General features: G+C 41.3%; 1 protein-coding gene across 1 annotated transcript; it reads right to left on the reverse strand.

The window, feature by feature from the left end:
- Nucleotides 1–201: 201 nt before the first annotated feature.
- Nucleotides 202–16,808, reverse strand: pla2g15 (phospholipase A2, group XV). Its single transcript, XM_075470811.1, has 7 exons — nucleotides 16,503–16,808; nucleotides 13,044–13,200; nucleotides 12,368–12,486; nucleotides 12,173–12,271; nucleotides 11,862–12,086; nucleotides 2,933–3,045; nucleotides 202–1,633 (listed from the first exon to the last, which is right to left on the reverse strand). Exons 1-7 carry the CDS (start codon nucleotides 16,636–16,638, stop codon nucleotides 1,232–1,234), a joined length of 1,251 nt encoding a protein of 416 aa, XP_075326926.1. The 5' UTR covers nucleotides 16,639–16,808; the 3' UTR covers nucleotides 202–1,231.
- Between the last annotated feature and the right edge of the window lie 3,717 nt (nucleotides 16,809–20,525).

Consider the following 20,525-nt stretch of genomic DNA (forward strand, 5'->3'; position numbering starts at 1 on the left):
GGCTGCCGTGCTACTCGGCAGATGAACCTCATTAACCTGCTAACTTTCTCAGCTGGTTAATGAAAGCAGGGGTTTTCTAACATTAGCTTTTAGCTCGTTAGCTTACTTTAGCTCAGCTCAGAATCAGGACGCACTGAAAGCTGCAGAAACTCAGCTGGAGAAGTTTTACCAGAAGCACAAAGAAAACTCAGCAGCCGGGTGTTTTACTTGAAATATTTAATCTACAGAAGGCAGCACATTTACCACAGTTCACAGCAGACGTGATACCTCAGAGCGTATCATCTTGGTCAGGCCCAGTGAGGGCTACACGGCACACAACAATCAGGCGGGTCAGAACCAATGGACATGCCACAAACAGAAATGTTCAGAACAAATACTTCTGGCTCATCCTCTCCGACTCCGACCTACACCCTGTGGCCTTCATTAAATAATACAGCGACGTTTATAGCGCCCGAAAAGCTCGTAAGCTCCTTTCTGACAGTTTTTCTTTGGTCTTTAGACGTAACTAAAGTGATTCCACTAAAAACTAGAAACTAAAATGGTTGTCGTCCCCCAGCTCAGCTGCGTGCCAACAGAAAGGATAAATTCATAAAAACCTTAAAAGCTGCTTTACCGACTCTGGGACGTTAAAAAGCTTCAGAAAATAACCCAAATAATAAACCTAATAACCCAAAGTGGCACAGACAGGATATCTGAGATGTTAAAAAGCTTCAGAAACTTCTTCCACAACATGAATAATAACCCAAAGTGACACAGACGTCAAAAGAAGCCTCACTTTAAAACGTGGGAGGAAAAAGGAACGTTAACAGGATCCAGTCGAGCTCAACAGGAAACTTCCCGACATCGAATCGCTGAATTAGAATCAAAGTTGGTTCATTTGGAACTTGATAAAATGTGAATACTTTGAGCTGTGTGGCACGAACAGGAAACATTTGGCAGTTAGATTTATCCCCGGGTCGGATCTGACCCCGGGCGGGTCGGACCGGACCTGACCCCGGGCGGGTCGGATCTGACCCCGGGCGGGTCGGACCGGACCTGACCCCGGGCGGGTCGGATCTGACCCCGGGCGGGTCAGACCGGATCTGACCCCGGGCGGGTCGGACCGGACCTGACCCCGGGCGGGTCGGATCTGACCCCGGGCGGGTCGGATCTGACCTGACCCCGGGCGGGTCGGATCTGACCCCGGGCGGGTCGGACCGGACCTGACCCCGGGCGGGTCGGCCCAACGGGCTCAGGGGCCGAACAGCACGGTCTTGATGTAGGCCACGGTGGTGAAGTTGGTCAGCATGTTGACGTGCTCGTTGCCCGGCAGCTCCTTTAGGGTGACGGGCTGCTTCTGCCGCCCCACCCACCGCCTGCACTGCACGGCGCTCTGCAGGTTCACCGTCCCGTCCCCGTCGCCGTACACCACCGTGGGCTCCACGTCGGGGAACTTGTCGGAGTAGGCGAAGGCCTCGGCGGTGGGCACGCCGCTGCCGTACAGGCAGTGCACCTCCACGGCGGGCGGCATGAGGTCGGACACCAGCGGCTCCGTGTCCTTCCGCATCAGCCAGCCGTCGCCGAAGCCGATGTCGGAGTAGAGCCGCTCGTAGTCCCGCACCGTGTAGTTGGTGCTCGGCGTCTGGATCAAAACCTGGAAGAAGAACAACTGTTTCATGTGGTTCATTCTGAGTAAGAAGATATTTTTCATCCTTCCTCTGAAACACTGAAGCTGCCATCATCTGAAATGCATTAAAAAAGGTTCATAAACCTAATGTTTATTCACTTTTTTTATTTTATTTTATTTTTTTCTATTCTATTTGCTTGTTTGTACTTTAATTGTTTACATATCTTTTACTGTACGCTGCTGCAACACAACAATTTCCCAAATTGGGATAAATAAAGTACTTATCTATCTATCTAAACGGCAGATAAATATGTTTATGTTAATAAATGCTAGTAATGAATAACTAAAGTCACCGAAAAGTAGTTTTCATTCAAGCTTGTGTTAAAGTAAATTTTTTTTAATCAACTTTAAAACTCAGTTTTACTTCAACTGGAATATTTTTAGATCTGAAAGATTCACATGATGAAGGATATAAGAATAATAATGCTGTATTCATTATAATCGATGTCTTTGGAAGCCGTTTCTGTAATCTGCCATTGTGTGTTTTAACAGAAATGGGTGTTTACCTCATATACTCTAGGCTTAAAATTTGGGCTAAAAAGTTCAAATTGGCATCTAAAGGGTTAATTTTTTATCAGAACTGAAGTGGAATAAAAGATTTATGGGAAAAAAAGTGGAAAAAATATTAATATATGATGTTTTTAGGTCGTTTTAAAAGGGGACAAAAATGTCCCTTTTCAGAAATTAAGGAGTTTTATTTCTACACAATGAAAAATTGCATTGTATATGATGTGTGTTTGAAATTTCGAAAAAATAGATATAGATAGATAGTGATGAGTATCACTATCTACAGTGTGAAATTAGAGGAGAAAGTTCACGCCAAGTGGAGAAAAATGTCCCCTATCAGGGATTAGGGTTAAAACATTTATGGTGAAATCAAAATAATTTTGAGGGATAAATAGATCAATACGATGTTAAAGGAAAATAATCCAAAATAAAAACAGAAATAAGAAATTAACAAAAGAATTCATTATATTCCAAATAAAATAACAAATTAAATCAAAACTGAGTGGTAAAGTTAATTAATAGCAACATTAACACAAGCTTTAAAGAGCAGGTATTTCATTTCAGTCGCATTAATTATCATACAAACTTAATTAATTTGTCATTAATATCAGATTCTAACTGGATCAATGTGCTGCTGGAAAATAAGGATCAGAAGGAGCGATTCTTAACTCTTAAGAGTTCCACCAGATGGATAAAACATGATGGAAACTAGTGTTGTCAGATTAAAACGATCATTGTCTGAATAAAGGGAAAGCAGACCTGATCTTTGGGCCAGGAGTGGGCATAAGGCAGCAGCCAGTTGGTGGAGATGGCGGTCCGCTGCTGGGAGCGGATCTTCAGCGGGCTGATGACCGGGATGCGGTTATTATCGCCTGAAAGCGGAGAGCACAAAGAGGACGGGGAGGTCAGCGTGAGCAGCGACTCAAAGCCGACCGATTCCTCAGACACCTGAAACTCTTTCCCACCCGGCTGCTCCAGGAACCATCCCATCGATGGTCAGAGCAGATGAAGAAAGGGACTCAAAGCTGGTAAAGACAATGGCTGTGTTCCAAACCGCATACTTCTCCTAACTTTTTGAGTTAGTAAGCGAGTTTGAGTATGCGAGAAGTTCCCGGATGCATACTAGATTCTCCTAAATGTTGGGTATGCATCATGAGGTTACTACTCATACTCAAACTACCCAAGATGCAACGTAACGTGACGTCGCCGATCGTCATTTCCTGTCAAAACGGCAGTTTCAAGCTAGCTACAACGAGGGTAGCTTCACTTCCTGTTTTCAAAACAAAAGCACCAATTGTATGGTAATGGCTTTCCCTATGATAAAAGGCAACGGGTATTTTATTTTGTGAAAATAACAGGAAGTGCGTTAGCGCACTGCGGCTAGCTTTAGTAGCGCCGAATTCGTGGGAACAAAATTGTAAACAGCCGGTATTTTGTCAGGTTTTCAACACGTTGGGGATCTAAACGACTACTTTCTGGCCTGAAAATGTTTCAAATGTTGCTAAAGTTTACAGAGTTTAGAGCTTAAGGGAAATCAGCTTCAGGCCGGCTGATTTCGGCTCGGGCAGGAGCCAAATGCATTGTGGGTAAACGCTCTGCATACTGTCTGATCCATGAGTATGTAGTATGCACTATGTAGTATGCAGTATGTAGTATGTTGTATGTAGTATGTAGTGTGTAGTATGCAGTGTGTAGTATGCAGTGTGTAGTATGCAGTGTGTAGTATGCAGTATGCAGTATGCAGTGTGTAGTATGCAGTGTGTAGTATGCAGTATGCAGTGTGTAGTATGCAGTGTGTAGTATGCAGTATGTAGTATGTAGTATGTCGTATGCAGTGTGTAGTATGTAGTATACAGTATGTAGTATGCAGTATGTAGTATGCAGTATGCAGTATGCAGTGTGTAGTATGCAGTGTGTAGTATGCAGTATGTAGTGTGTAGTATGTAGTATGCAGTATGTAGTGTGTAGTATGTAGTATGCAGTATGCAGTGTGTAGTATGCAGTATGTAGTATGCAGTGTGTAGTATGTAGTATGCAGTATGTAGTATGCAGTGTGTAGTATGCACTATGCAGTGTGTAGTATGCAGTATGTAGTATGTAGTATGCCGTATGTAGTATGCAGTGTGTAGTATGCAGTATGAAGTGTGTAGTATGCAGTATGTAGTATGCAGTATGTAGTATGTAGTATGTAGTATGCAGTGTGTAGTATGCAGTATGTAGTATGTAGTATGCCGTATGTAGTATGCAGTGTGTAGTATGCAGTATGAAGTGTGTAGTACCCAGTATGCAGTATGCAGTATGTAGTATGCAGTGTGTAGTATGTAGTATGCAGTGTGTAGTATGCAGTATGAAGTGTGTAGTACCCAGTATGCACTATGCAGTATGTAGTATGCAGTATGCAGTGTGTAGTATGCAGTGTGTAGTATACAGTATGTAGTATGCAGTATGCAGTATGCAGTATGCAGTGTGTAGTATGTAGTGTGTAGTATGTAGTATGCAGTATGCAGTGTGTAGTATGCAGTATGTAGTATGCAGTGTGTAGTATGTAGTATGCAGTATGTAGTATGCAGTGTGTAGTATGCACTATGCAGTGTGTAGTATGCAGTATGTAGTATGCAGTGTGTAGTATGTAGTGTGTAGTATGCAGTATGTAGTATGCCGTATGTAGTATGCAGTGTGTAGTATGCAGTATGAAGTGTGTAGTATGCAGTATGTAGTATGCAGTATGTAGTATGTAGTATGCAGTGTGTAGTATGCACTATGCAGTATGTAGTATGTAGTATGTAGTATGCAGTGTGTAGTATGTAGTATGCACTATGCAGTATGTAGTATGTAGTATGCAGTATGTAGTATGGAGTATGTAGTATGCAGTATGTAGTATGCAGTATGTAGTATACAGTATGCAGTATGTAGTATGTAGTATGCAGTGTGTAGTATGCAGTATGCAGTGTGTAGTGTGTAGTATGCAGTGTGTAGTATGCAGTATATAGTATGCAGTATACAGTGTGTAGTATGCAGTATGCAGTATGTAGTATGCAGTGTGTAGTATGTAGTATGTAGTATGCAGTATGCAGTGTGTAGTATGTAGTGTGTAGTATGCAGTATGTAGTATGTAGTATGTAGTATACAGTATGCAGTGTGTAGTATGCAGTATGCAGTATGTAGTATGTAGTATGTAGTATGCAGTATGTAGTATGTAGTATGCGGTATGTAGTATGCAGTATGCAGTATGTAGTATGCAGTATGCAGTATGCAGTATGTAGTATGTAGTATACCCCGAAGCCGCCGCCAAAAGCGCCATTTAGAATTCCAGCCGCCGCCAGCCAACAATTTTGTAAGTCAAATTGAGCCGCCATCTATTAAAATTTGGCTGAGCCACCAAGAATTACTTACAATGACTTGGCATTATCATGAATGAAGGTAATACAATTTGTTAGTTATTGGGAGGGAGAGAGAGAGAGAGAGAGAGAGAGAGAGAGAGAGAGAGAGTGTGTGTGTGTGAGAGAAAGCGAGAGTTCCCACCAGTGAAGCGCGGGCTGACCCGAAGCCAGCGGGCGCCTGCAGTTGCGGGTCATAAAAAAATATTTTTAATGATATTCGGGTTGCAATCGGTCGGGTCGTTTTGTCGTTTGAGATAAACATTAAAACATAACGTGGTGAACGTTTGTAATTCAAACAGTAGACACAATGTTCTATTAAATAAATAGGGCCTACACTTTATTGGCTGAATAACTTCCGCAGAGATGACGTACGTGGTCAGAAGTACAGTAGGTATGGAGACAGCAAGAGAGAAGGTCAAGTTGGGAGAGCGGAAGCTCCGCAAACACACACGCAGAAAAAGCCGAGATCATCAAAGATGATGAGCAAAGTCCAGGCTTTGTCATGTGCACCTCCTGTGAAGCAATGTATGCATTTGATAGCCAAATGCCACAAAACTGGAACGACCAACATGGCCCGTCACAAGTGTGGCACCGGGAAGCCATCGCAGCCAAAGAGTAAACAGACCAATTTTAACACCTTAAAAATTAATGCAGGTAGGCTATATGAGGTCCGTTGTGCGTTGCCAATGACGCTAGGATGTTCATTAAGACCATTGGCTACTTTTTTTAAAAGCGGGTCGGGTCGACATTTTTTCATAAATATTTCTTGCGGTCTGAGTTAACGGGCGGGTTAGTGGAAAAAGCGGTCGGTTGCGGGATGTTTTTTCGTCGACCCGCGCGTCACTGGTTCCCACCCCTTGGGCTTGAATTCTTTTTTTTTTCATGGTTCTCCGTTGTTCTTGAACTTTAATAAGTGACTGAGATAATACTGTAAATAAGACATGTACATGTATTTGTTCCCAATAAGTACATTGTGCTTGAAAAGGTGTTTTTAATATGAATTTTTTTTAAACTTTTAATAAACAAATGCTAAAATAAATACATTATTTGTTGTAGTACTATCCGTTTTTTTTGCTAACCTGTGTTGTGGAAATAGCCTATGTATATGTGTAACCAGTACACTGCATGTTGGGACCTTGTTAATCAGTAGTAGTGTGTAGTATGCAGTATGTAGTGTGTAGTATGCAGTATGTAGTATGCAGTGTGGAGTATGTAGTATGCAGTATGTAGTATGCAGTGTGTAGTATGCAGTGTGCAGTATGTAGTATGCAGTATGTAGTATGTAGTATGCAGTGTGTAGTATGTAGTGTGTAGTATGTAGTGTGCAGTATGTAGTGTGTAGTATGTAGTGTGCAGTATGTAGTATGCAGTATGTAGTGTGTAGTATGCAGTATGTAGTATGCAGTGTGTAGTATGCAGTATGTAGTATGCAGTGTGTAGTATGCAGTATGTAGTATGCAGTATGCAGTATGTAGTATGCAGTATGCAGTATGCAGTGTGTAGTATGCAGTATGTAGTATGCAGTATGCAGTATGCAGTATGTAGTATGCAGTATGCAGTGTGTAGTATGCAGTATGCAGTGTGTAGTATGCAGTATGTAGTATGCAGTATGTAGTATGCAGTGTGTAGTATGCAGTGTGTAGTATGCAGTGTGCAGTATGTAGTGTGCAGTATGTAGTGTGTAGTATGTAGTGTGCAGTATGTAGTATGCAGTATGTAGTGTGTAGTATGCAGTATGTAGTATGCAGTGTGTAGTATGCAGTATGTAGTATGCAGTGTGTAGTATGCAGTATGTAGTATGCAGTATGCGGTATGTAGTATGCAGTGTGTAGTATGTAGTGTGCAGTATGTAGTATGCAGTATGCAGTATGTAGTATGCAGTATGTAGTATGCAGTATGCAGTATGTAGTATGCAGTATGTAGTGTGTAGTATGCAGTATGTAGTATGCAGTGTGGAGTATGTAGTGTGCAGTATGTAGTATGCAGTATGCAGTATGTAGTATGCAGTATGCAGTATGTAGTATGCAGTATGTAGTGTGTAGTATGCAGTATGTAGTATGCAGTGTGGAGTATGTAGTATGCAGTATGTAGTATGCAGTGTGTAGTATGCAGTGTGCAGTATGTAGTATGCAGTATGTAGTATGTAGTATGCAGTGTGTAGTATGTAGTGTGTAGTATGTAGTGTGCAGTATGTAGTGTGTAGTATGTAGTGTGCAGTATGTAGTGTGTAGTATGCAGTATGTAGTATGCAGTGTGTAGTATGCAGTATGTAGTATGCAGTGTGTAGTATGCAGTATGTAGTATGCAGTGTGTAGTATGCAGTATGTAGTATGCAGTATGCAGTATGCAGTATGCAGTGTGTAGTATGCAGTATGTAGTATGCAGTATGCAGTATGCAGTATGTAGTATGCAGTATGCAGTGTGTAGTATGCAGTATGCAGTGTGTAGTATGCAGTATGTAGTATGCAGTATGTAGTATGCAGTGTGTAGTATGCAGTGTGTAGTATGTAGTGTGCAGTATGTAGTGTGCAGTATGTAGTGTGTAGTATGTAGTGTGCAGTATGTAGTATGCAGTATGTAGTGTGTAGTATGCAGTATGTAGTATGCAGTGTGTAGTATGCAGTGTGTAGTATGCAGTATGTAGTATGCAGTGTGTAGTATGCAGTATGTAGTGTGCAGTATGTAGTATGCAGTATGCAGTATGTAGTATGCAGTATGTAGTATGCAGTATGCAGTATGTAGTATGCAGTATGCAGTGTGTAGTATGCAGTATGTAGTATGCAGTATGTAGTATGCAGTGTGTAGTATGCAGTATGTAGTATGCAGTATGCAGTATGTAGTGTGTAGTATGCAGTATGCAGTGTGTAGTATGCAGTATGTAGTATGCAGTATGCAGTATGTAGTATGCAGTGTGTAGTATGCAGTATGTAGTATGTAGTATGCAGTGTGTAGTATGTAGTGTGTAGTATGTAGTATGCAGTATGTAGTATGTAGTGTGTAGTATGCAGTATGCAGTGTGTAGTATGCAGTATGTAGTATGCAGTATGCAGTATGTAGTATGCAGTGTGTAGTATGCAGTATGTAGTATGTAGTATGCAGTGTGTAGTATGTAGTGTGTAGTGTGTAGTATGCAGTATGTAGTATGTAGTATGCAGTGTGTAGTATGCAGTGTGTAGTATGCAGTATGTAGTATGTAGTATGCAGTATGTAGTATGCAGTGTGGAGTATGTAGTATGCAGTATGTAGTATGCAGTGTGTAGTATGCAGTGTGCAGTATGTAGTATGCAGTATGTAGTATGTAGTATGCAGTGTGTAGTATGTAGTGTGTAGTATGTAGTGTGCAGTATGTAGTGTGTAGTATGTAGTGTGCAGTATGTAGTATGCAGTATGTAGTGTGTAGTATGCAGTATGTAGTATGCAGTGTGTAGTATGCAGTATGTAGTATGCAGTGTGTAGTATGCAGTATGCAGTATGTAGTATGCAGTGTGTAGTATGCAGTATGTAGTATGCAGTATGCAGTATGTAGTATGCAGTATGCAGTATGTAGTATGCAGTATGCAGTATGCAGTGTGTAGTATGCAGTATGTAGTATGCAGTATGCAGTATGTAGTATGCAGTATGCAGTGTGTAGTATGCAGTATGCAGTGTGTAGTATGCAGTATGTAGTATGCAGTATGTAGTATGCAGTATGCAGTGTGTAGTATGCAGTATGCAGTGTGTAGTATGCAGTGTGTAGTATGTAGTGTGCAGTATGTAGTGTGCAGTATGTAGTGTGTAGTATGTAGTGTGCAGTATGTAGTGTGTAGTATGTAGTGTGCAGTATGTAGTATGCAGTATGTAGTGTGTAGTATGCAGTATGTAGTATGCAGTGTGTAGTATGCAGTATGTAGTATGCAGTGTGTAGTATGCAGTATGTAGTATGCAGTATGCGGTATGTAGTATGCAGTGTGTAGTATGCAGTATGTAGTATGCAGTATGCAGTATGTAGTATGCAGTATGCAGTATGTAGTGTGCAGTATGTAGTATGCAGTATGCAGTATGTAGTATGCAGTATGTAGTATGCAGTATGCAGTATGTAGTATGCAGTATGCAGTGTGTAGTATGCAGTATGTAGTATGCAGTATGTAGTATGTAGTATGCAGTATGTAGTATGCAGTATGCAGTATGTAGTGTGTAGTATGCAGTATGCAGTGTGTAGTATGCAGTATGTAGTATGCAGTGTGTAGTATGCAGTGTGTAGTATGTAGTATGTAGTATGTAGTATGCAGTATGTAGTATGCAGTGTGTAGTATGCAGTATGTAGTATGCAGTATCCAGTATGTAGTATGCAGTATGCAGTATGTAGTATGCAGTATGTAGTATGCAGTGTGTAGTATGCAGTATGTAGTATGCAGTATGTAGTATGCAGTATGCAGTATGTAGTATGTAGTATGCAGTGTGTAGTATGCAGTATGTAGTATGCAGTATGTAGTATGCAGTATGCAGTATGTAGTGTGTAGTATGCAGTATGCAGTGTGTAGTATGCAGTATGTAGTATGCAGTATGTAGTATGCAGTATGCAGTATGTAGTATGCAGTATGCAGTATGTAGTATGCAGTATGTAGTATGCAGTATGCAGTATGTAGTATGCAGTATGTAGTATGCAGTATGCAGTATGTAGTATGCAGTATGCAGTATGTAGTATGCAGTATGTAGTATGCAGTATGTAGTATGCAGTATGCAGTATGTAGTATGCAGTATGTAGTATGCAGTATGCAGTATGTAGTATGCAGTATGTAGTATGCAGTATGTAGTATGCAGTATGCAGTATGTAGTATGCAGTATGCAGTATGTAGTATGCAGTATGTAGTATGCAGTATGCAGTATGTAGTATGCAGTATGTAGTATGCAGTATGCAGTATGTAGTATGCAGTATGCAGTATGTAGTATGCAGTATGTAGTATGCAGTGTGTAGTATGCAGTGTGTAGTATGCAGTATGCAGTATGTAGTATGCAGTATGTAGTATGCAGTATGTAGTATGCAGTATGTAGTATGCAGTATGCAGTATGTAGTATGCAGTATGTAGTATGTAGTATGTAGTATGCAGTATGTAGTATGTAGTATGCAGTATGTAGTATGTAGTATGTAGTATGCAGTATGCAGTATGTAGTATGTAGTATGCAGTATGCAGTATGCAGTATGTAGTATGGAACACAGACTCAGTCAAACATCTCTGTAGAGATACTTCCTCCTTCAGCAGTTTAAAATGGATCCTGCTGCTGAATGATTCCACATCTGAGGGAACCAGATTCCCAGCAGCTGAGCATCTTACCCAGTGATGTTAGAGACTCAGCTTGTTGTCATCTTTGACAGAAGTGTTGCAGCTTAGCTAAGACGGCTGATCAAGATCAGGAAGTTTCTTTTTGGGACATTAAAGGTCTAACTTTCTGTCGGACTGGCTTCCTTCAGTGCACGTTATTCAGGTAAAACACACAGACCCTGGAGCTGAGCTTAACTGCTTTCTTTCCCGTCTCCTATAAACTCTCTACGAGCCCGACCAGTAGGGATGGGAATTGATCAGATTTTTACGATTCCAATTCCATTTTCGATTCTGCTTAACAATTCAGTTCTTTGTCGGTTCCCTTATCGATTCTCATTTGGAGAAAAAGGACAACAAACCGGTCGATCAGCATCAACTTTGTTTAGTTTAGAAGTAACACGAGTCATGACCTCACAAACCCAACAACGGTGAGGTCCACATTGGTCTATCCTGGCCTGGGTAATTTAACTCTTCCTGCTCTGGTGAAAGGAGAAGCTGGAGGTAGAGGTGAACTGGGGGTAGTACCACCAGTTAGCATGTCCTCGGCTCAGTGTTAGCCGAGGACATGCTAACGTTGTTTGTTTGTTAGTTAGTTACCTGCAGTGTTAGCCGAGGACATGCTAACGTTGCTAACGTTGTTTGTTAGTTAGTTAGTGACCTGCAGTGTTAGCCGAGGACATGCTAACGTTGCTAACGTTGCTGGGTTCAGATTCACCGACGTTAATCATTCAGTCATAGTTATTGCATGTTGGTAGTGTTTCCTCCCTTTGGTGAAATATTCACTTTGCCAGTTGCCCTGTTGTCGTCTTTTTTAGGGATGTGGAACCAAAGTTTCGAGCGTGGTGACGTCATTCGCGCCCACTGGAATCGATAAGGGAATCATTTGCAAAATCGCCAAAACGATTCCAAGGAATTGAAACACTGGGAACCGGTTCCCATCCCTACCGACCAGGGTCTGATGTTGGCTCTGCTAACCGGGCCTGGAAGCAGCTGTTGGCTCTTTCTTACCAGATGTGACCACGCGCAGCGTTTTGGCCACGCCGGCCCACGGCGGGCCCAGGCACACGAAGGCTTTGACGTATCGGTCCTTCCAGGCCTGCGGCTGCTGGTTGAGGAAGTACAGGGTGTACATGTTCCCCATGCTGTGGGCGATGAGCACCACGGGCCCCCCGGCCTTCTCCGCCATCTCCTCGATCATCTGCTGCAGCGCCAGGAAATACTCTTTGTTCTCATCTGTGGCAGAAAGAAGCAGAGCAGAGAAGATGAGCTCCCACACGCCCCCCCGCTGGCTCAGCTGGGACTCTGCGCTCGGGCCTTACTCGGGGCTTTCCTCCAGTCGTAGGGAGCTCCTCTGACATCATCGTCCCTGGTGTAGCCCCACTCCACCATGGCCTGCACGATGCTGAAGAAATACATGCCTGGGGCAGCAGAGAAGGAAAGCATGAAAACACCAGCTGGGAAAAGCTCAGGGGGGGGACAGATCCAGGAGAAGGTTTGGCGGGTCTCTGACTCACCCACGCTCCGTTTGCTGGGGTCCAGGTACTCCACCGAGTACGTCTTCCCGAAGCCGGGCACGCGGACGTCCACGCCTGGCGGGGAGGAGGAGGTGTGCGTGGTGGAGTTGTAGATCAGCCTGCACACACAGAACAGAGAGAGTTCTGCACCTGTGGTGGTCCCACTTCAACTTTCCCTCTGCCCGCCCGACTGAGAGTGACGTGCAGAAAGCCCACATCTGGTTTTTAGAATTACAAAACAGATGTGAAAGTAAACGTTTGGGTTTGATCTGAGAGTACGCCTGGTTCATGTGAGTCCAGCTGAGTTCCAAACCGCATACTTCTCCTGCTAACTTTCTGAGTTAGTATGCGAGTTTGAGTCAGCGAGAAGTTCCCGGATGCATCCCAGCCTGGAAACGCTTTCAGTGGGCTGACTCAGAGTCTCAGTGAGCTGATTTCAGTCAGTTTCTGAGCAGAGAAACAGAAAAACCTGGGGGGGGAGTTCAGCTGGACTAATGAAGACTTCAGAGGTTTTACTGACAGATGCAGAAAGATGGAAGTTTGGAGCCTGAACAGAGCAGCTGGGACCCTCTGAGTCCAGCTTTGTTCAGACTGAAACAATGATTCAGTTTTTTCTTCTTTCCTTCTGAACTCTACTGAAGGACTCGGGTCGTTCGCATCAGATGTGGACACCCACCTGATGTTGTCTATCCAGCAGTCGATGGCGACGGGGATCAGCAGCTCCAGGTTGAGCCACAGAGTGAAGAAGACGTCGGTCTTCTTGTAGCAGATGTAGTGGACCACGCTGGGTTTATCCAGCTTGGCCTCCAGCTGGTTTCCCAGATCCCCCGGGACTGCAAAAGAGCAACAAAACGGCTCCTGTCAGGAATTCTTCCTCCACGAAGGACACCGACCGGAAGGCCAAACTTCTGTTTGTGCGCCTGACGGCACAATATTCATCACACACAACCATGCTGGTGGTTATAATTCAGTAAAAGAAGTTTAGTGTGGTGGAAACCCACAGCAGGAGAATGGTGAGAGCTACTTTAATCCCTGAGAACATCTGCAAAGACGTTTTAATCTCCACCAGATCAGCGAATGGATTCTTTTAAAAAAGCCCTGAGAACTCTTACAATTATTTATTTATTTCTTTTTAAATGCTAGTTTTAAAATGTAGCACTTTGAGGTCATTCAATTGATGTAAAGTGCTTTATAAATGTAATATATTATTATTATTATTATTATTAGTGAAGTCACAACTCATGCAGATCAAGTCTTAAAAACCCTGAAACAAACTGCAGCAGAAGATTTGTTTTCACCGTTTCCATCCGTCTGTTCACACCTTCTGAAACTCTTCGGTTCCCAAAACTTTGCAGAATTTATTTAAAAGAAGAAGAAGAAGAGGTGACGCAACGCGGCGGTTACCTTGGTTACCTAAGTTTCTGGCATCAAGTAAAACCTTAAAAACAGGAACATTTGATAGAGAAAACAGAAGGTAAAACAGGGATTTTAAGCAGGATTCCTCCTGATTCGAGCTTAAAATCTTAATTAAATCTTAAAGTTCTGATTGTCCGTTTCCATCCACACTGTGAAGAGATGTTTGTTTTAACAGCTTTGTTCTGACTTAACTGTTCAACCGCCCACGGACCTGATCTCAAAGGGCGAACAGGCCCTCTGAGCTGTTTGAGGCTGATCATTTAAATTGATCCGGGGGTCAAAGGTGGCTCCAGCGGCTGCTTATCAGAGGAAATCACAGGACAGCGAGCGTTATCTGACACAGCACTTTGTTCTGCTGATTCCACACCGATCTGAGCCTGAGGACGCATCATTATTATTATTATTATTACGTATTGTTGTTATTATTATAGTATTTTTTTTTTTTTATTTATTTATTTATTTATTTTATTTATCCTTAGTGCTCTTAATTGTTGTTGTTTTTGTCTTTATTTAGCTTTTTTACTTCTCGGGGGGGGGGGGGTAGTCTATCATGTGAGACCCTTTAACGTTTGGACCCTTATCTCGGACCCTGTGCTCAGAACAAACACAGATAAACTCGTCTCCTGCCAAACAGTGAGGGGAAACTAAAGGCATGTAGGCTGTGGATATAGGTGCTCTGCTATAATTATTAACTCGAAACTCAGACTGAACGTTGTGCTTAAACGGGGGGGGGGTAAAATTTAAAATAAAAAAGCAACTTTCCTGGTATCCCAAGAATTTAAATGTGCTGAGAAGCCAAATGTGTTCCAGCTGGGTCACATGACCAGGAGACTGTCGGCCATCACACAAGCAGGCCTGTGCAAAAGTCCTCAGTCATCACTTTAAATAAGCACACAGTTTTATTATAAACCCAGAATCTGAGGCAGAACCAGAGTTAGTTCAGCTCTGAGCAGCTTTAAAGTGAATATCTGCAGATGTTTCCATGGTAACAGCTGCAGAGATTCACTGAAACATGTTCCAACATGAACATAAACCCAGAATCTGAGGCAGAACCAGAGTTAGTTCAGTTCTGAGCAGCTTTAAAGTGAATATCTGCAGATGTTTCCATGGTAACACCTTGTTGCTGCAGAAATCCTGTTTTCTGTCTGTCACACTGTGTTATCTTTGCTGTTTTTCACACATGCAGCTAAAGAAATGGGAACAAATCTTAATTCCAGTCTAAAACCCACAAAGAGCTTCTAGATGATTCATTTCTGGAGGCATAAAGCAGTTTAATCATTTCATTTATATTAACTGTTCCATAATTAGTCATTAGATTTTATCTTATATTCCTTTTTTAAGCTTTAAATTGAATCTTATTTACTTTTTCTTGATGTTGAATAACATATAATTCTTATTATTGTCTGTTTTTTCTACTTTTAGACGTGATAACGTTCATTATTTTAGGATAAGGATTTTTTTAAACTGAATTTCTTATATTAATTTGACTTTTTCACAGATGCAGCTAAAGAAATGGGAACAAATGATGTGTCTCTGTGACAGGCTGCTGGGAACAAAGAGCCTAAAGATCCAGTTTAAAATGTGGACACAGCACTGGTCCATCCCTTGAGTTAGGAGCCTTTTTCCTGCCTGAATGCTTCACAGCTCAGAGCTAAGTGGCTGAACAAAGAAAAACTGGACTGAAGATGAGGGAAGAAGCAGGAAATGTCCAAATAAAAACGATGAAAAACCTTCAGAAAGTGTTGAAACTGTTGCTGAAGATCACTTAAGCTGCTTGGATGCAAAATATAGAGAAATAAGAGGCGTCTCATGACCAAAATGCTTAAAAAAAAAAAACACATAAAATACTTAATATGGCTGTCAAAATCATACAAATGTAGTTTATTATAATTAAATATGTGTGTTTGTTCATTTTAGGCCACTATTTGCAGTAAATTAATGTAAAAAAAAAAAAAAATCAAATAATTTTTTGTTGCTCGTCTGACTCCAAATCTGAGGGAATTTTATTCCTGTTTGGTGATATAAACAAACTAAAACACACTCAAATGAGTGAAAAAGCAGCTAAAGTCTAAGGAAAAACTCAGAAAACCTGGAGAACTACAGCTCAAGACCACTTTAAAATAAAGATAAAGATAAATGATCTTTACACAGTAAAGTATTCACAGAACGGTAGAATACATGCGTGTTTTCCACCATTAACACTGTCCTGTTTTCTGATTTTCTGCAAAACAACCAAATGAAATGCTTCTTGCCACATGGAACACACCGTTCTCTGAGACAAAGCTATGGAAGTTTTTCTGTGCCATCAATCAGTTTGAATACGAATTTCTAATGTTGAATTTTCACAACATCAAAATCAGACTTTGAATTTGAAAAAACCAACAGTGTAAAAAAAAAAATCTACATCTAAAAATTCAATTTTTTTATATACTGTTGGTTTTTCAAATTCAAAGTCAGATTTTGATCCTGTAAAAATTCAACATTAGAAATTCGTATTCAAACTATGATGGCACAGAAAAACTTCCATACAAATCTCAGTCTCAGTCTAAATAAATGATAACAAATGAACAAATCCCGGATAACATGCAACATAAACTCTGTAATGAACAAATTCTCGCTTTTATAGCTTTATATAACCTCAGAATGATGGCTCCCTGCCTCCTGAGTTGCGCCATCGTTGTCAACAGATGACAAGGCGGAAAGGAGCAGAAACACTTACTGAGGACGACGGGGGGTCTGGCCGCCCGACGCGGCTCGTCCCCGGGACATGTCTCCGCGGGTCTCCCGCTGCTCCGGGCCAACAACAACAACAACAAGCCGAGGGAAAGGGCGGTTACCCGGTGCCAGCCCGCCATGCCTCCCGCTGTCTCATAGCCCGGCGGACGCAGTCAGCTCCTCGGCGTGTGTGTGCGGATCTGCCGCAGAAGGTTTCTGGTTTAATCGGTTAAATCCTCAGAAGGGTAACCTCCGGTAAACAAGACATCACGAGGGCCAGATCCCAGATCCCAGAGCAATCCAACCCGGAAGCGCCGCAATCAAGCCAAAAGTCATCGAGCGCAGATGTGTCGAGCGGAGGCGAGCTAAGGTTGAACTTTCATAGTTGCTTTAAAAACACCTCATATTATATATTAATTTAATATTATTAAGAAGAAACATTCAAACTTACCTTACCAGCTTTTTACAACAGTGCGTTTTTAATAAAATGACCGTATAAATGTTTTAAAAGGAAAACATCTTCAGAACTTTTTCTTATTTTATTTTATTTATTTATTTTTATTATTATTATATTTTTTTATTCAAACATGTCACATAGACAAAACAATGACTCAAAAGTAAACAGTTTTTTTTTTAACTTTACATATTCACACCTCCACATATAGAAAAAAAAATGAAGGATCTTAAATACACAAGATGAAAAAAAAGGGGATAATAAATAAAAAAATAAAAACAAGGAGAAAATAAAAGTCCATATGGAAGTTTTTCTGTGCCATCAGAGTTTGAAAACGAATTACTAATATTTAATTTTTACAGCATCAAAATCAGACTTTGAATTTGAAAAACCGACAGTGTAAAAAAAAAAATCAATTTTAAAAACAAAAATCAGTGTAAAAATAAACCAGACTCAACATCCGGGTAAACAGGGAGAAGCAATCGTTAAAATAAAAAAAAGTCGTTAAAAAGCAAAGTTAAAATACTGAAGAACTTACTTTTAAAAATACTTAAGTATTCAAAAGTACAAAGTACGTTTTCTAATATCAGTACATTGCTGTATTGTTTTCTGAATGGTTTTACAGAACCATGTAACTCTCTGAAACCACTTAAAGATAGGGTAGGAGATCCTGGATTTTGAGTCCAGCGAAGCTGCATTTTGAAAATACACCGGTAAAAAGTCCCAACCCTTTTCTTCACTTTCCCCCCGAAGGCACGCCTCTAGAGTACATGAACACGCACGAGCACGAAGGTGCATGAGCGCTGTTCTGACAGCAAGCATCGATCGTTGCCGTATTTAGTATTTAGTTTATGCTAACTATACGTTTAATAATGCTAGGTGCTAGCCAAGCTGGCTCTAGTTTAGCTTCCTGCCAAGCTTCTGGACGCGTAATTCGTTCACGGAGCAGGGTACGTGCACAGGGGGGGGGGAGGGGGAGGGGGAGGGGGGAGCAGATTGCAGTTTGATAGACGCATCAGAATCCAATCATTGTGAACGGTCCGTTCACAATGATTGGATTCTGTTTTTCCTAGATTGTACGTTCTAGAGGCCACTAAAACTTTTCATATTTGTGTCAAAACTTTTAATTAATTGGTTGTAATGGGGGTGTGAAGAGTATTACAAGCAATATGTAAAAAAATGTTCCAGAAAAAGATCCCCTACCCCACCTTTAATGTAGACTTTTTGCACCACTCTGCTACAGAATAACAACAACAGGGCAGCTCTGAGCTAACAGCTAACAGCTCTGAGCTAACAGCTCTGAGCTAAGAACTAACAGCTCTGAGCTAACAGCTAACAGCTCTGAGCTAACAGCTAACAGCTCTGAGCTAAGAGCTAACAGCTCTGAGCTAACAGCTAACAGCTCTGAGCTAACAGCTAACAGCTCTGAGCTAACAGCTAACAGCTCTGAGCTAACAGCTAACAGTACGCGTTCATTCATTCATTGGTCGTAAAGTATCGGTGAAATAAAGACAGATAAAGCCTTATTCAGAGGCTGTATTGTCTCTGTTCTCTCTGTTATATAAGCAGATCTCCAGCGATCTAAATATCTTCCGAAGGACGCCGACTTTCGGCAAACTGTTATCGGTGAGCAGATGAACGCATTTTATGCCAGAAATAAGGTCCAGGTTTTTAAAAAAAAAATTAACTTGTACTTATTTTATTCAGTTAATTTTGTTATTTTGTATTAAAGTCCTGAATAATAATTTGTTTTCCATGTGTTCATGTCACTCAAAAAATATGCATCTAATTCAATTCAGGTTCGAGTCAAATAGTTAAAAAATCATTTCACTCACAAAAAAAAGAGCCAAAACAAAATTCACCAGGCCAGGAAGGGGGAAGGCAGTCGGGTCGGCCGGCCCTGCCAATGAGGTGTCCCGTATTTATTTATTCAGGGAGTTGGCAACCCTAGTGGAGGCACATGTGGGTCGAAACATTCTCAGCATGTCTTGATGCTGCTCGAAACATATTTAGTTCAAGGTAAAGATAAACAATCAAGACGCTGACGGAGATGCAGCAGCATTCTCAGACTGCAGGCGTCACATAGAGATTGGGTTTGGGCCACTTACGCAGAATGATGGTGAAGAGATGGAAACAAACTGAGGTCATTGGGAACATGCTGGAATCTACATGTTTGGTGACAGTCTGTCCAATACGAAGGTGAGTCCAACAGTTCTAATGTGTGCGTAGCATTTATTTCAGGTTAAAACATTAATCTTATGAAATAACTGCGCTTACATTGACCTGCAGCTCTATCTGAAACATGCTGATTAGTAATGTTAACACACAGAGAGCGGGACACAGCTTTGGTTTAAACTGAAACTTTGGAGAAACCTTTTTATTTTAAACTTGCAGCACAAAAATAAGTTGATCACATAGTTATGTTGAGAAGACACGAAGTGAACCGTGTCTTTAAAGGTGATTCTTACAGTGTGTGTGTGAAAGCGTGAGCCTTGTATTTAGTGTGGAGCATAAACCCAATAACCCAAAGATTCGGTACTGTGTGACGACAGCCATTTATTCTTTATTAGAGGAACTTTTTACAATAAAACCACGATACGGGACAAAGAATAAAATGATTCAGCTGAGTGATTAAACCATCTTTAGACATTTTAAGATAAATAAGAGCTGTATAATAACACAGTATTTAAAATAATTAAGATGACATTTCACATTTCCATGAAGTGAAACAACAAATGACTGAAACGGACATTCAAATATAAGTTTTTGTATTTTTATTTAAATTTTATGAAGGTTGCAGAACGTTTAGAAAACGAATTGAACATTTATGTAAGAAAAAAAATTAATGTAAAAGTATTGAAATGTAAAATTCGAATGAAAAATAAAATTCTAAGAAATTAAGTTCTAAAATCTGAAAGGATTAAACAGGAAGCACAAAATAAACGGCTGAAAACATCTAAATATAAATGTAATTTAACAGATAAATACATTAAACACATTCAACCTGAATATTTGGTCGTTTATTCTCGTCTCTTATTGCTCCATCTTGTTATTTATCCGCCGGTTCGCTCTCTGAACTCTCTGAGTTCCAGGTGTTCAGGTGATGGTGGCGCCCAGGTGGCCGCTGGAGAAGCTGAGACCTGCTGCCGGACAGCGCCCCCTGCTGGACTCCGGCAGCATTACACCTCAGCGCACAGTCAGATAATAAACAATAATCAAAACTCTTCTTCTCTTTCTAAACTGGGCACCTGATGGCTTCTTTGGTCTTTCACCATGATGACTCCACATTATTACCTTTTGCTTTTCCCATTAACGCCGCCCATTCAGCCGCTTTGTTTTTTTTTTTTTGTTTTTCTTTTAGGGTGCACGTAGGGTGGGCGGTCGCCCACATGTCCCGTAGTAAAAACCGGCCCTGCTGACGTCTCAGTTAAACCTGGGAAACTGAAAAGTGAATGTTCCATCGTCTGTAAGCTGGACGGTTGATGCTTAATGCTCAGGAACAGGACAGACCTGCAGCCTGGGGGGTTTAGGGCTCCTACATGAACACCAACGGCACAGTTTCACCCAGCCTCA

Source organism: Odontesthes bonariensis, chromosome 7 (assembly GCF_027942865.1).
Source record: "Odontesthes bonariensis isolate fOdoBon6 chromosome 7, fOdoBon6.hap1, whole genome shotgun sequence".
Lineage (NCBI taxonomy): Eukaryota > Metazoa > Chordata > Actinopteri > Atheriniformes > Atherinopsidae > Odontesthes > Odontesthes bonariensis.

Excerpts from the sequence above, each read along its gene's own strand:
- pla2g15 (XM_075470811.1), bottom strand. The coding sequence starts at position 16,638 with ATGGCGGGCTGGCACCGGGTAACCGCCCTTTCCCTCGGCTTGTTGTTG. Across the intron at positions 3,046-11,861 it reads GCTGCGCGTGGTCACATCTG|GCGATAATAACCGCATCCCG; the intron begins GTAAGAAAGAGC and ends CTCCGCTTTCAG. Across the intron at positions 1,634-2,932 it reads ACTCCTGGCCCAAAGATCAG|GTTTTGATCCAGACGCCGAG; the intron begins GTCTGCTTTCCC and ends TTCTTCTTCCAG.